Genomic DNA, 16,390 nt, shown 5'->3' with positions numbered 1-16,390 from the left:
CTCTAAGGCGTTAAAGAACTGGTTGCAAACAGATGCCAACTCATCGACCATATGGTGGAGATTCTAGCAAATATAATGTCTGTGGGCTTGCCGGAGCTTAGAGGTGGGGGCTACAAGTGTATCTGCAGTCTTATGAGGAGCTTGGTACAGCGACAGACAGTTATTCGGCACTGCAACACATGTCTAAGGCTCCAGAGGGGAATCCAAAGCTGTTGCACTGACAATTGACACTACTGCCGACGGAGCCAGAAGAAAAGTCTCTCCACCTAAATACTGTGAATGTGATGAACATGGGCGTTTCCGTGCTAAATGTTCAAGCCGTTAGGAACCACTGGATTGTTTACTTGCCCGGCTGGGTACCGAATTCCCTAGTTACAGTATCATGTCTCCCTCCATGGGAAATCTGTTGCTATTTTGGTTGACCGCTTTGATAAACCAACATGCTGTTTTGGCCCTGGTGGATTCGGGTAGCGAGTGGACATTGATCTCCAGTTCTGTAGTTCCTAAAGGTGACGACGAGATTGCTTAAGGTGAGGCAAGGCTATGCATTCATGGAGAAACCAACAAGGAATGAAAGGACTTGCCTTCCGCTTCCTCTAAAAGCCTTAACTGTTAAGGTAGTGGCTGCCATACTCCTAAAGCTACCGTACCCCTTATCCTGGGGCTAGACTTTCCCCCTGCTGATTGGATCTGGCTGGATGCATCAGCAGCTTATACACTGGCTAAGTCCAACCTAAAAAGTACCCTGTTCAATTCTCACTGGACTTGGGAAAAGAGACTGCAGAACGATCGTTTATGGATTTTGAATACAGGTCCACGACTGCTACTTATCCCAAGTCTTGCTCCAGGAGACGAAAGGAACAGCCAATACAATCAATTAGCTGGTGACACTGTAGTGGAAACTTTGGTACCACTAAATGTGAACTGGTCTCCCATTCCAAGGCTCATTTCGTTACAAGAATTTGCCAGGAATCAGCTTAATGATGCTACCTGAGAAAATACATTTAAATCTGTTGAAGTTAATGGAGTAGTGAAAACTGCAAGGCTGGCAGAAGGTGTACCATGTTTTTTTGGGATTTATTGTAGAGAGTGGGGGTTCAAGAGAAAAATGTTGATCAACTGTTGAAAGCGCAGGTACACATTTCTTTGGGTTTCAAAGCTGCACATGCACACACAGCTTTGAGGGGGTCATTTGGGAGAAGATAAGAACTGGGAAAGTGTGGCAATGGTTTTACTGGCAGGACATACATAGGGCAGTAAAAGGTGCTGGCTGTCCGGTCCAGTATTTCAGAAAACTTCTCCAAGACCCGATTCCCGGGCCCCCTCGATTCCTACTCCGGTGGTGCAAGTCCCCTGTGAACGGTAGGTATGGACTTGGTGGGTCGGATGGAACAATCGTCTCAGTATGTTTTAATGATTCTTGATAATGCTATGCATAAGCCATTCTGTTGTGTAATATCAAGACAAGTGCTATGGCCAAGGAGCTGCTACTTTATGATACGAGGCTGGGAATTATGAAAGAAATACAAACTGACCAGGGCACTCCTTTCATATCCAAATTAATGAAAGAATTAAGTCAATTACTTGCCGTAAAAACCCACTGCACCTCGCTCTATCACCTGTTAACAGGGCTGATGGAGAACTTTAATCGTACTTTAAAACGGAGGATTAGAAGGGCGGAGGCACAATAAGAATTTGTCTGTAGCCTGATGCTTCTGGAGAAGCTCTGGGTGCAGTACTTTCACAAAAGATGAATGGGGTGTAGAAACCAATCCTGAATCTTAGTCGCAAGCTTCTATTTAAGGAGAAGAAGTATACGACTGTAGAACAAGAGCATTTCCTCCCAGGGGACGGACCGCAGATGTAAAACAAAAAAAGGTCAGAGTGACCCCATGGTTCTTGGCATTGCAGCCATTCCACTTTACCGTGGCGCACAAACCGGGAGCTTTGTATAACAATGCGGATGCTCCCTGCCGAAAATATGCCTTCCCAACAGTATCTGCATCACCTAGCTTGGTGAATGAGGGGAATGAGGGGAGGGGTATGTGGCAAAAAGGACAGTTTGACACGGATTGTTAAAAGAGAGACAAATAGTCTTTCTGGGAGTCTGTAGGCTTATGCTGCAGAAAGGGTTAATCCTGGGGTGGGAAGTGTTTTCTGGGCACACATTAGGCCCCTTAATACCAGTTAGCATAGTTTAAATGCCAGGCTATGTGAATATTGTTGCTTACCATGAGTAAGCCTTTATGGCCACAGTCTACCCATTTTGTAACGGTTACTTCCAGGCAGATAACATGCCATGTCACAAAGCACATGTCATCTCAAGCTAGTTCCCTGAACATGATAAGGAAGTCAGTGTACTCCAATGGCCTCCACAGTCACCAGATCCCAATGCAATAGAGCACCTTTGGAATGTGGTTGAACGAGAAGTTTGCAGCATGAATGTGCAGCCAACAAATCTACAGCAACTGCATGATGCCAACATGTCAAAATGGACCAGTATATCTAAGCACCTTCTTGAATCTATTCCACAACAAATTCAGGCTGTTCTGGGTGCAAACAGAAGTACTAGAAAGGTATAATAAAGTGGCCACTGAGTGTAGTGTCAAAATTCAACTTTGGCCACTAGAGGTCACTCATACCTTATAAAATGAAACAGCTGATTCCCAGTTTGCATTTTTATTTGTGTATTACATTTTAATTTATGTATATAAAATAAATACACACAACTGCTTATTTATTCACACTAGTCCGTGCCCCAGTGGAGTTTACAGTCCAACTTCTCTACCACACAACACAAATGCATACATACACAGACCAATTTAGTTAATAGCCGATTAACCTCCACGAACATGGGAAGGAAAAAAAACAAAAAACTCCAGACAGATGGCATCCTAGTCAAATTCAAACCCAAGGCCCCAGTGCTGCAGTACAGACAGTGCAACCAATGCTGCTTTCACTATATCATTTTGTGGTATTTTTAAATGTTGACATTTTGACTTGTCAATTGTGTACTTTAGATATGTTCACACTCACATTTTTTTTTTCAATTTCAGATCTGCGCAAGCTTACTCCAGATAGGTACAGAGGGCCTGAGTCATTAGGCACTCACACTGAGCACATCGTGCAGTTATCAGCGGCACGTAAAACGGCTCGTAAATACTCCCGGAGTCAGCAAGGAGCGGATCTCAAGATATGTGTGGTGTTGACTAGTGGTGTAGGTTCACTCTGCTCTACAAGACCAGACACTGCGGGATGCGTACAATGTGTATGTGGAATATGAAATCTCAAAAAACATAAAATAATGTTACCTGTCAATCTAGTTATTTATGATTAGAAATGGAAATTATATAAAAATGTTTTTTATAAGTTTATCCCATAGACAAACATTAGAGTTAGGCTTTCTTTAATGTCTGCAATCAGGAGCAACTGTAAAAAATGTAATTTATATACAGCAGACACATGTTATAGCATGTATATAATACTGACTCAGGACTTAGACTAGCCCCTTAGCTGGTGCAAGAGATACGGCAGACACATGTTATAGCATGTATACGATACTGACCCAGGACATAGACTAGCCCCTTAGCTGGTGCAAGAGATACGGCAGAAAAATCAAGAAACTGTCAGACGCAGAGCTACATTCCCACGCGGCTGCATTCACTTGAGTTTGGCACGCCCACATTGTGCATTAAGTACAGGCACACACCCCTTCCCCCCCATTCAATCCCCAAAATCATAGACCATCGCAACTGTCATTTCCTTTGGCATACGCAGCAGACTTGCTTTTGTTGATTGCCGGTTGTCCTCATACTGGACATGCGCAGAAGGGAATTGCGTACGATACGCACAAAAAACGTTCCTTAATGACTCGGCCCAAAGTAGAGACTTAAAACCTTCAGGTATGTTATTTAGTTCAGTGTTACACAGTCTGTTATATGCGTTTTCTTTATGCAGTTCTGTTTCCTACCAGCAGATGTCAAAGCCCTGGAAACCCTATTGATTGACTGGGAAAATTGAGTGTGGTTTTGTTTTTTGTTTTTCTTTTAAGAAAACAAAAACACAAACGCAACACATTCTCCCCCCTTCCACAATTTTTCTTTTAAAAAATATCAAGGATCATCACCAATCTGTTCAGCATGGGGCTAGTGGCCTAGGCTGACCCGCCATCCTCCCATAAAACCATGCTTAATAGCGCTAGAGCTCTTCCTGGCAACCCTGGGTAATCGTAATATGCCACCCTACTGGCCTCAGCAAGTAGCCAGTGGTTGTGTGGAACTACAAGCACCAGAATGCCCATAGCTGCCAGTTACTATTGCACAACCCTAAGTTCAACAATACCTGTAAAACAATAAATATGCATACACATTGTTAAAATAAATGTAGTTTAAATAAATCACATCCCAAAACCCCTCTTTACTAAAACTTCAAAATCTTTCCTGAAGCAGCCCAAAGGGATTATTTTTTTGCTAGACATACTTCAATTGGAAATGTAATGAAAAAACAAAACCAAAACATTAAAAGAAAAATTGGCCCTGAGTCCCTCCTCAAAATAACGGACGTATCTCTGCAACAGGCTCATCTATACTGTACACTGAATCTTATGACTTAGAGTTAAGATAAGAGATCCCCAAATTGGCAGTACTGGTGCAAGCAAAAATTGTTTCAGGAGTTACATTATAGTAAAAGTGATGCAAAGTCATAACTAAATAAAAGTCATGAACATGTGATGCAATACTGTTCACAACAGTCCAAAAGACATTCTCTCCAAAATTATACTCACTTAGCCCAGAGACAAACTCTCGAAAGTTGATCAAACAGTCCCCATTTTCATCTAGAAGCCTGAAGAGACGGACCGCCATGATATCTGTGTGCACACCACATGCCCATGGGAAGAGCAGGACAAACAAGCTTTTAAACTGTTGGAAATCTATGCGGTATTGTTCAAGATAAGGAAGGGCAAGGTCATGACGTTCAATGAAGCTGCTGTTACCACCCCAGTAGCAGCTGGTCAGGTGCTCAGCCTGAAATAAAAGGATATTTACAGGATCAATTACAAATGTAAAAAATGTACCTATGCAGCACCGTTTTGTGAGGTCATGTGCTTATTCGTACGCCAGTTTTTGGAGAAGCGCACAGATCTGCTTATCAAGATGATGACATCTGTGGGGGGTGCACAATTTAGCCTCATCTGTTGGAAGGAGCTGAGTGTTCCTCTCGAAATGTGGGCTTGGTGCACTTATTTTTACATATGGATGAAATTTAAAGAACATAACATGCGTTGTCCTGTTAAACAAAATCTTGAGATTAAGGGGCGACGTGTGAATAATTTACACTGGTGTTTGCAGGTGGCCTCTTTCTACCATCAATAATTGGACTGACCACAGGAGAACAAAGTAACTGAATCGTCAAATTACTCTCGTTAAGCGAATATTTTATGTGTACCTTAAAGAGTGCATACAGCTCTTCTAACTCGTCAACAGTGAACGCAGTGTCAGTCACAATAGTGCGAACCTAATAGGGAAAAAAAGGTTTTATTACCAATAGACATGTAAACATATCTAATACAGATCATATGCCAGCATTTAATCATTCATATAATATTGCACTAATGCTCGTTTTCCCAGATGAACCAATTATTTGACGGGTCCACTAAGATTTCACGTAGACACCCTGCTCTACTGTCTCCAGCTATGTCAGTTGACATATTGGGCCCGTTTCATCTTCAGACGCAGGTCCTGTTGCGGACAGTATCTTCATGAAATCGCTCTGCACATGCTCAGAAATGCAAGTGCATCTAATTTCTGCCATAATGCAAATAGCAATTCCAACAGCCTACATTTAATGGTCAGAACGGGGCCTTGCATAGGCAACGTACAGTAAGGGCGTGCAGAGACTGAGCACACGCACATTTGTTCGAATCTAGCTTTCGGCATCTCGAGTACCGATTGATAGTGATGACAGATGCATTTTATGTATATTAGGGATTAAGAACATCCCGATATATATTTCATGTTAAAAAAAAACCCACATTTTTTATTAATAATTGTAGTATTCATTTGTTAATGTATGTCCAAGCATTCTGACGGGACTTTATATTACACATATGCATTGTGCGTATCCTGCAGTGTATTCTGTCTGTCCGCATATGGAAAGTACTGTAGCCATCGCTTACCTATACCTGTATTAAAATATAAACGTCTCTTGAGATCCGCCTGTACTTGCATATGGGCATATGAGCTATTTCTGTCAGGCTTAAAAAAACGTAAATTGCGTTCACATTGTGTTCCAAGATGAATTGGACCCATTCTGCACTACAAGTAAAACACAGAAATTTCTGGGGAAGGGGGAGCAAATATAACCACACAGTTTTCACTTTTAGAGTGGATGTCATCTTTATTTTTCAAAATTTTCAGAGGAGACTCCCGATTTGCTACACAGAGAGGGACTGGGTGTATTAAGATTGTCCATTAGTGGACATCCCCTTTAAAGTGTTTCCCCCCTTCAGGCATAATGCTAGCAGGGCCAATTGTTGGGGGGTCAGTGGCTATTACATTACCAAGAAACCTTCGATAAAGGGGGCTACAGTCTAACCCTCCTGTTTGTTTTGACCATTCCAAGACTGAAAAAGGTTATATATCAATGGCTAATTCATAAAATTAAGTTGAGAACAAGGATGTTATCAAATTCATTTTATGAATTCGACATTGATATATAACATTTTTCAAACTCCTCCCTAGAGGAGAGATGGGCCCAGGATAAACAATAGTCAGGAAGGACATAAATCTTGGGTGGGCCTATAAGATGAACCACTATATGTGACTGCAGTTGGTTTGCGCTAAACTTGATAAAACAAGGGGCAATCCATCTCAGGGGAACCAGTGCCCATATTTGAATGAGAGCTGCAATTATATTCTGCATCCCCTGAGATATAATAGCCTCATATTAAAATTCCAATACCCTAACAGCTATAAAATATACCAGCCATTACAACAGGAGAAGTTAGAATGTAGAGGACAAACAGTATATTCTTATATTGGCACATTTGTCAAATAAATTTCAGTTTGTATATGGACTAGAAAGCTATAATGTAAGCGGGTTAAATGCATGCAAGGTTGATACTACAAGTATATTCTCTCTCTTAGAAGATGGTTTGTCCATTTCAAAAACTTTTCAATGCTGCTGCACATTTCACACCATTAACATAACAGATTTTAAAAAAATATATATATAGTTTAAGTTTTCCTTGTTTATTCTTTTCTTGTGTAGGGTAGTGTGGGCAAAGCAGGTACAACTTATGTTGTTCCTTGTCTGCTGCAGTTCTAAAAAATGCATACTTAACGTTTAGTGACCCCTGTCTATGGCAGTGGTCAGATTGGCCTAGTCCCTCTAGAACATCCCTCCTTCAGTTCTATAATGCACCTTATTGGCAAAGCTATCCCTTCATGTGTCTACACTACTGATGTCAGCCACGCTGTATTGTTTCCATCCAGACACCCTCAAGCAAGTAGAATAGCTTCTATCACAGAACAGTGTGGTCCTGCTTTACCAATGAATTGCATACAGGAAAACAGGAACGCTGCTAATAAAGTTCATGATAAGAAGCTGGGGTAATCCATTAGTTGATGCAAGTTACCTGGGAAACTCTGGTGGCTTCATGCTTTTTCCTTTTTGGTCTTACAAGCTTACAGAAAGGGCCTGGCTGGGAACCACTTAAGACAACAGTCCCTGCTCTGCACATGCCAAGCCTGGTTAGTATGCAATTACACCCTTACTTGTCTATGAGTGGTATTGTCCATCAACAATAAATACATCAGTTCAGCTACACAGCCCTGGTGCAGACATTGGTTTTCTGTCTGTTGTCTCTACAAATCTTATCTATGGGTCTACACTGCACAGATGATGGTACATGTGGCTGAGCATGGAGTAAGCAGATACAGGTTTGGTCTATTTCTATTGTAGTAAGATAAAGTAAATTACACACACACACACACACACTAGGAACACAATCAAAGCAGAAAAAATACTGTTAAACTATAAGCCTTTGTAAAGCACCTACCACATTTCGTTTTGTGGTGTCCTCAAGGGTCTGTATGACTTTAAGTCTTTGTTTGAATCTCATTTGCTCTATAAGGTCTGCTCGTATTGTTCCAAATTTCTGCATTGGAAAAATAAAACAAAAGACAATAATACCAAACAGGTTGATATGTCAATTTTTTATGTGTATTGCAAACATCATAAATATTTAAAGATAAATCTAACAAATAACATCTGATGATTAAGTAGTCAATTTTCTTTTGCACTGAAGTTTTTGTTCATGGACTTAAAAAATAAGTTTTAAAACAAATGATTCTAAATAAGCCATTGCTGTAAAATCACTAACTGTACAGCTATTAATTTGTCTTTAAAAGTATCAATCAAATTCACAACAGATTGATATAGAGATACATTCTATCTAAAACTCTACAGTTTAGTGTACACTGGAACCTACCTGATAAGAGGCAGCAATCACAGTAAATATGTCTACCTCTGGGTAAGGCTCCACATCATCAGCGAGTAAGGAGTGGAGATGAGGAATTGGGGGTAGTGTGCTATCTTTGTTACTCACGCTGTCCAAATACCTTTAAAAAAACAAAAAACAATATAAGTGAGCTTTGTCCTTTTACCTAATTTTTTTTTTTAACGTGCTATGATTACTGTAAGTCTTGGCTGTGAATTCAATAGTTAAGGTCTTAGAAAGTCTGTTGCAGAGAGAAAGGTAAAATGAATACTGTACCTTCCTAGGACAGTCATCGCTTCTCCATCATCCTTACAGTTTAGGAGTTTGTCCACATTGGCCTCTAACACAGCGAGGGCGAGCTGGAATATGACTTTAATGCCTTCATAGAAAAAGCAATCCACAACTACCACAGCACTTTCAAAGGGCATTACACTGAGGAACAGGGTGAGGAACCAGGAGAGGGAGATGGTGGAGATCACACCCAAGTCTTGCATGCAGTCATAGAGCTGAGGCACATAATCGTGGGCCAACTCCTCAAATACTCCTTGATCCACAAGGGCTCCTAGTAAAACAAAGCGCTTTAATGTAGACATCTACCTGTTCCCATCCATAGTTACACACACACACACACAGGGGGGTATTCAATTGTTAGCGTTAACGGGGAAAAACGAGCGCTCAAAAAATCTTAGCGTTAATACGATAATTACTCGCTCAATTTCAGCTCGCCGCTCCCGAGCTGAAATTCCGCGAGTAAACTACCGTATTAACGCTTTTCTCGCACAATATTACCGTATAAAAACGGTAATATTTTTTGAGCGCTAGTTTTTTCCCGTTAACGCTAACAATTGAATACCCCCCATAGTGTAAAATAACATTCAATTATTATTACTGTATTACATGTCAGTTGATTTGATAATGGATAGCCAATCATAAAAGGCATACAAGTCTATCCTTTCCTTTGTGAACCATAGCTGTAGTTATGAAGATGTAAGCATTTTATCAGCAATAGTACATTGCAATTTACACAGACATTTAACATTCAAAATTATTTTTTCCCCTACATCAAGATTATTAAAGACGATCCATGGATAAACATGTAAGGAATAACCCAGGAAATAATTTTTTTTTTTTCATTAATGCCTTAACTTTATTACGCGGATGAAATAAAAAGGGAAACAATGTCTTGTCAGAACCTTTCTTCTAGAAGTCAAACTAATATAACTAGACTGAAGTTAACCTTCACACCAAAGTACTAGAACAGATTGACCACGCACCGACAACCCTGGTATTGTAGTAGTCGGGAAGCATACGTTCACAGAGCGCAACAAGCAACCAGAAGGCCTCTTCCTCCTTGGCATACAGAAGTAGCACGGAAGTAACTATATTCATAGCCTGTAAGGAAAAGTGCACATGTCAAACATATTTTAATTATACACAATCCTTATGTATAATACTCATAACTGTACTGTGTGTGTATTTGAGATACTGGGATAAGGGTAATTGTGTAAAAGGTTAATATTGAATTCTTAGGTTGGAGGTAGGCAGAAAATGCAGCAAATGCTTGGATGAAGGGTAGTGTGCAATACCAGTACAAACCACACGTTCTCCATACTCTGAAAGCAAATGTCTTACTGGCTGCCTTCCGCACTTTTGTACTTTAGCTGCCAATGTCTAAATTGCAGTAGATCGATAAACGAGAACTGCTGATTGGTTGCTATTCACATTTGCACATTGTTCGTTAAAAATAAAAAGTCCAGTGGGAGCAGGTTGCCGACATTTGATGGGGAAATAGGTGGAGTTTGTGTCTAGGCTATCAAAACATCTTGTCCTATTGCTTTTTACAATGAAAAGGGTAGTTGGCTTTAAGCCCATTAAGTAGATGAATACCAGGTATAGCAGCCTAAGCTGCAGAAACATTAGGCAATTAACAATTAATGCACTGGAAGAACTACTGTGTGCACAGGCCAGGGGCGGATTGGGAAGGTAAAGTGGCTCTGGCAATGCTCTAAAAGTGACCTCACGTAAGCAGGACCAAATGAACTGTAGGCGGGGCCAATACAAAAGTAGATGGGGTAGCAAACCGTTAGCCCTAGCCACATTGGTGGTAGTTGAGGTCAATGCAACAGTAGGTGGAGTCACAGCAATGGCAGGTGAGGCGAACACTCAAGTAGGTGGTGCAAACACAAGTAGGCAGCACACCAGTTAGAGGACACGCATTGGTTACATGAGTGCTGCATACATAGTATCATTCTAACTGGGGTCTCATCCACTGTCAATCTCCCACTGGTTCTAAATTCTCAATATCAGTATAAAAGATAATTGCTCTGCCTACCTGTACCCAAAACTTTAAAGGTGTCCCAACAATGCTGGTGGTTGTGCCCTTATCCCCAAGAAGAGGTTCCACCCTCCCAATGCTCTCTGTGAAACGGACTACACACCAGAGAACAAAAGCGTATGCTACTCATCTTCAAGCACAAAGGACACTTGCAATAGCCTACGATTTCATGGGTGGAACGGGAAGGAGAAAGGGCGTATGCACGTACTCAATGTACAGTAAGGGCATGCCAAGCTCAAGCATCTTTAAGGCATGTGATTCAGTCGTATCACTTGCTCCAGCTACAGGGCAGGTGTAAGTTCTGAGTGATAGTGATGACAGTCGCGTATGCAGGTTAGAACATGTTTATACAATCAAGAGCAACCGTAACAATGCATTTTATGTACAGTAGACATGATAAATTTCATGGAAAAAAAGCAACTTTTTTAATGTTTTTTGATCAACGACTATATTAACAGGTGACAATTGAATACTTTTATTTTTATGTCTGTGCATTCAGTTGGGACTTTATATTGCACATATCCATTGTGGCATAGTGCCTTAATGCATCAGGCCCAGCATCTCTTTTGGGGGAAAAATATAAAAAACACAAAGAAAAACCACATAAACTTTAAATATAACTTATTACTTGGAAACACTAGCATCAAACATTCAATAAATGTTTTCTTGTTTAAAGAAACGAAAATACTCACTTGCAAAGACAAAGCAGGTATTATACCGTTTTGCTTCATATTTGGTCAGTAATAGTGATAAAATATACAATACAGAAAGCATCCTAGCGATTGATATACAATAAGATATACAAAGTATCCCAGTGACCACCTATAATGCCGAGCGCATCTTAATGACCAATATACAATACAGAGAACATTCAATTGTCCGCCATACAATGATGTGAGCACCCTAGTCACTGTCATACAATAGAGAGAGCATTTTAGTTACTGACAAAATAGAAAGCAAGAAAGGGGAAGCGAGAAGTCTGATCTAGCTATTGGTCTCATGAGATGAGGTAATTCTTATCTTGCGAGACTAAGAGGTCCACAGTCCATGCTATGTAATGAGAAACAGCAGAACAGCAAATCAGAACGCAGCTGTCACATTCTGATTAGCTGCCAGGCTGCCGGTCTTAAAATGCTCTCTGCTAACATGGGCAAACACAAGATTTCTAGAGAAGGGCTTCCAAATGCTGGATTCAGGGACAAAGCAAAAAGAAAATTGCCACAATAGGCCAGCAAGAAACTATTTACAGGTACGGTAGAGTCAAAAAGTGCTGCTTAGTCACATAGTGTAAGATGTAATAAAAATTTAAACTGCATCTTTCATTTTATTTTTACAAAACTATGTACGTGCTCTACACATTCACACACTAACCTCAAGGCTGTTGGTTGCTTGTCTTCCAGCGCTGCACTTGGTCTGCTCCAGCCATAATCTCTACACTTGCACACCTGACTTGTCACCAGTGGAAGCACTTTATTCTACTGAAGGTCTCTACTCCAGCCCTCCTCCCCCTACCAAAAAGCATACTACCTTCAGCTCTCCATTTTTCTCCCCAACTATCCATTGTCCCTTGTGCTTTGATTCATCCTTTAGATCTCTCTCCCTGTACTATCTATTTTATCCTAGCTCTCCCTCTTTTCCCCCCATATTGTTCTCTCTCCTTCTCCCAGCCAATTCTCCCTTTTCTTGTGAATCCCTAAAAAACATGACAAGTGTGGCACAGGCCTATCACAGCAGCTATACAGCTACAGTACAGGAAACCAATCATTAATTCCACCTCCTGCACATATGCTGGGGCTAATAAGGTCAAGTTCACAATGTAGACCGATCTCATTAGTCGCTACAAATCTGCAAGCTCCAAATGATTGGTCCCATCGCTGAGTCAGTGTCTTACTGAGGTTGCTGTGATTGGCCTACACATCTGCTGTTAGATATGAGCAATTGGCTGGGGCAACCCCCAATGAGCCCGGGCTGTCCAGCCTTCCCCAGGGAACCTGCTCCCCTGCCGGGTGAAAATGGGCACAATTCGGATGGGGATTAAAAGATACATAAGGCTGGCTCCATACCGGCCTCATCAGACCAGACCATCGGCCTACCGGGAAAAGCCCTGGTAAGGTCTACTGCCAATCCGACTCTGGTGCAGGCAGTGCAGCTGCCAAAGGGCTGGGAGGTGAGGGGGGCCCGACAATGCCTGGTGCCCTTGTCCCCTCTGAGGCCCAGCGGCATCCCCCCTCCCAGGCTCACATAGTACTCCCTGATGCCCCATCTGCTCTGAAAAGAGCAGAGTAGGGTTCTGCTCTGATCAGCACATGCACAATGGATGCATGAGCTGGACCATGCATGATCAGAGTGAGGTGGCTTGGTGCGCTACAACGCAATCGCTGGGCCCCTACACAAGTTTTACTATGGGGCCTGGTTTTGCACTCTTCCACCCCTAAGTGTACGCTAACAGTTATAGTACATAGAGCCATTTCTGTAATGCTGTTAAATAATACTAATTAAATCATCAAAACACTTCATTAAGACAAGAAGAATGTCTGGCTTGAGTCCTTCTTGGGGTAGTGAGCAGTGGTCAACACAGAGTAACTGCATCTCGCCAGCAGGAAGCACATTCTGTGTTGATGCTGTATATGGGATCTTTAGATGAGGGAATTATAGGATGGAAAGGCATGGAAGACTACTAAAGAAGTTGGGGCGATCTTTATCAGCTTTTTCTAAATCAGTCAGAAAAATTCCACAACAAATTTCAGACAGACTAATAACAATAAATAGAGACACGTTTACTTTTATCATGTAGAAAGGTCTCCATTAATTCCACACAGTGTGCTTTCTACACAGATACACTTCTAAAACAATGGAAAATTTTATGTAAAAAAGTACAATTTGTTTTATTTGTACAACTGGGTCATGGACTAAAAATTGTTTGCCTGCAGTCATCTAATTCGAAGGAAAATAAAACCACAAAAGGAAACCAAATCTAAAGCAAAACTGCTTACTGCTCCATTCAAACACCCACAGAAAGCATTTGTGGGACAGCTTCTGAATGTGTTTTAGGTAGAATTAAAACATATCTTGTTACTGAATGTATCTACGTAGCTCTGCGACATACAAAGAACATGTTTAAACAATGCCCAATAAGGGTCAGCGTTTTGAAGGTGTAATATTGACACTTTGCTACATACATGTCTTCTAGTATGTCTTACCCTTTACAAATAGTTATCCTATTATTGACAAGTTGTATAGAGCATTTGTTAGTTATTAATTAAAAATCATAAAAGGACCATTAGTACTAAAACTGTATTTTATAGAAGTAACATTTACAGATATGTAGGAACGTTGGACGTTATTAAGCTGACACAGTCCTCTCCAACACTAAGGTGTAAGTGTATCAAGCAGAGTTTCCGGCGGGTTTGAAAAGTGGCGATGTTGCCTATAGCAACCAGATTCTAGCTATCATTTTGTAGAATGTACTAAATAAATGACAGCTAGAATCTGATTGAAAAGTGTCGATGTTGCCTATAGCAACCAATCAGATTCGAGCCAAGGCTCATGTACAAAACAATGTGCAAATGGCGATTTATGACATCACACCTATTACTGCACAGTTTTCACAGAAAAGAATATGGGATTTGTGAGACAAAATTGTTACGGCTGCAGGGTGTAAGTCTGCACCCATCTGATGGGAGGAGTTGGACAGACCAGGGATTTCTCTGTCATGTTGAGACTGCTTTTCCATATGCGAAAATGAGATTTTGTTTTGCAGAATGAGACCATGTGAAGGATATAAAAGGGGCAGAGAAGTTGAATTTACAGGGGCAAGCCCATCTTTGTGGGGGAGTGGACAGTCTTTATCACTGTAAAATTCCTAATTTTTCAATTACCTCTTCCAAAACTATCAATGGGGCGTATTTTGCAGCTCCAAATCTCTAGATGCTCTTTGACAAATATAACAAAAAAAAAAAAACCCCAAAAAAACACAAATCTCCGCTCATAATTGTTTGAAGCCATAACAAAGCTAAACAAAGTGGTATTTTAAGAGAAAAACCAGAAAAGCTGACATGTTGGAGGTGATGAAGGAGATGGTCCTAAAGGGATAGCAGGTTGGACTGTGTAGCGCGTTTAAAGTTTCCAACATGAGCATTTTTGGGTGGAACCGCAAACATAAAATACTATGTGCAGGTTGCTGTTGTGGCTAAGTGACAAAACATGTGAAATGTGCACGCACCTACACAAATAACGAAGTAGTGAAGGTCATCACTTCTTTAAATGACACTTCGTGACACTGTTTAAAATTTACAGTAATCCACATGGTAGTCCTTTGCTGCTCCTCCTCCCTACTGCAAGAATCCCAATAGTCAATGTTCCCCTCCCCAGAAAACAATGCACATCCTGGAAGAGTCAGATTTCTTATATGTCGTGAGATTACTGTCAACTCAGCACAACCTGCTTTCAGTGCATATCAGGGGAGCAGACTCATATAGGTTGCTCTAGACTTGCCATAACATGTTTTGTGCCTACATGTAAAGTGATGCAATCATCTCCATGAGAACCAAGATATCAGGCTGTTCTCCCTGCAGTCTTTATTGCCTTAAGCCCAGTACACAGTTTTCGTCCAATAATCGGCTCAATCAGCCGACATACGACCACTCGTTCAAAAGTGGAACCATTCATACGAAGAAAATTCTTAAAGTCATCTGGGTTGTTGTCCCGTCTCCCCTCTTGAACCAATCTTTGCTCCAACAAGATCTACGCTCTCCTTCTTTCTCTTTGGTTCCGTACCTGCAGTCTTCTTGCCACAGCAAGCAGGAAAAGTGCAGTTGCTTGTTCTTGTACTTCTGTAGCCATTGTAGGTTTACAAATAGGAATGAATGAAGAGACAGTGTAGCCTTCTGTTTTTATGCTGTTTTGGGAGTTAACTATAGCGAAAGCTCTGCCCCTTTATGCTAATGTCTTTGGTATCTCGTTACATGCCCCGCAAATGTTGCTTCAGTGTGTACGAAATTGCAATCATTGCTCACGACAACATGGCTGTAAAAAGTCGCTAAAGGAACGTCCGCTCTTCCCTTTATGGTCCTAAACAAGGCTAGTGTGTATGCAGTCCATGGACCGAGCGATCGGAACATCGATTGCAAGTAAAATCACTCGGCATAAAAAGTTGGTGGAAATTTCTGTAGTGTGTAAGGTAAAGCTCACCAGTATGTAAATACAAGCAGATGACCTCCAAATGCTCACGGCCATCAGTTTCTGCAGATAACCGTGGAAGAAATGCTGGTGAAAGAACAGGTCAGAATAGCTGTAAAGGGTTTATATTCAGGTCCCCTCCTAGCATTTGAAGAGTAAAAACCACTGAAAATGTCATCATCATTTATATTTATGTTGTCATCATCATCATATTTATATAGCGCCACTTATTCCACATCGCTGTGCAGAGAACTCACTCACATCAGTCCCTGCCCCATTGGAGCTTACAGTCTAAACTCCCTAACATACACACACACATAGGCAGACAGAGACAGACTAGGGTCAATTTTGATAGCAGCCAATTAACCTACTTGTAT

The 16,390-nt window shown here is 41.1% G+C and overlaps 1 protein-coding gene across 3 annotated transcripts in view; it reads right to left on the bottom strand.

The window, feature by feature from the left end:
- TBC1D9 (TBC1 domain family member 9) overlaps window positions 1-16,390 on the bottom strand; it is a 48,519-nt gene that overhangs the window by 7,673 nt on the left and 24,456 nt on the right. For all 3 annotated transcript variants that reach the window (XM_075199432.1, XM_075199441.1, XM_075199449.1), the window contains 6 exons: window positions 9,775-9,892; window positions 8,777-9,062; window positions 8,492-8,621; window positions 8,060-8,158; window positions 5,446-5,514; window positions 4,784-5,024 (listed from right to left, as the gene is read on the bottom strand). In XM_075199432.1, coding sequence (XP_075055533.1) covers window positions 4,784-5,024; window positions 5,446-5,514; window positions 8,060-8,158; window positions 8,492-8,621; window positions 8,777-9,062; window positions 9,775-9,892 — 943 coding nt within the window. The remainder of the gene's footprint in view (window positions 1-4,783; window positions 5,025-5,445; window positions 5,515-8,059; window positions 8,159-8,491; window positions 8,622-8,776; window positions 9,063-9,774; window positions 9,893-16,390) is intronic.

This window comes from Mixophyes fleayi, chromosome 1 (assembly GCF_038048845.1).
Source record: "Mixophyes fleayi isolate aMixFle1 chromosome 1, aMixFle1.hap1, whole genome shotgun sequence".
Taxonomy (NCBI): Eukaryota; Metazoa; Chordata; class Amphibia; order Anura; family Limnodynastidae; genus Mixophyes; species Mixophyes fleayi.
Note: the sequence above shows the minus strand (reverse complement) of the source record. Positions and strands in the feature narration are given on the sequence as shown.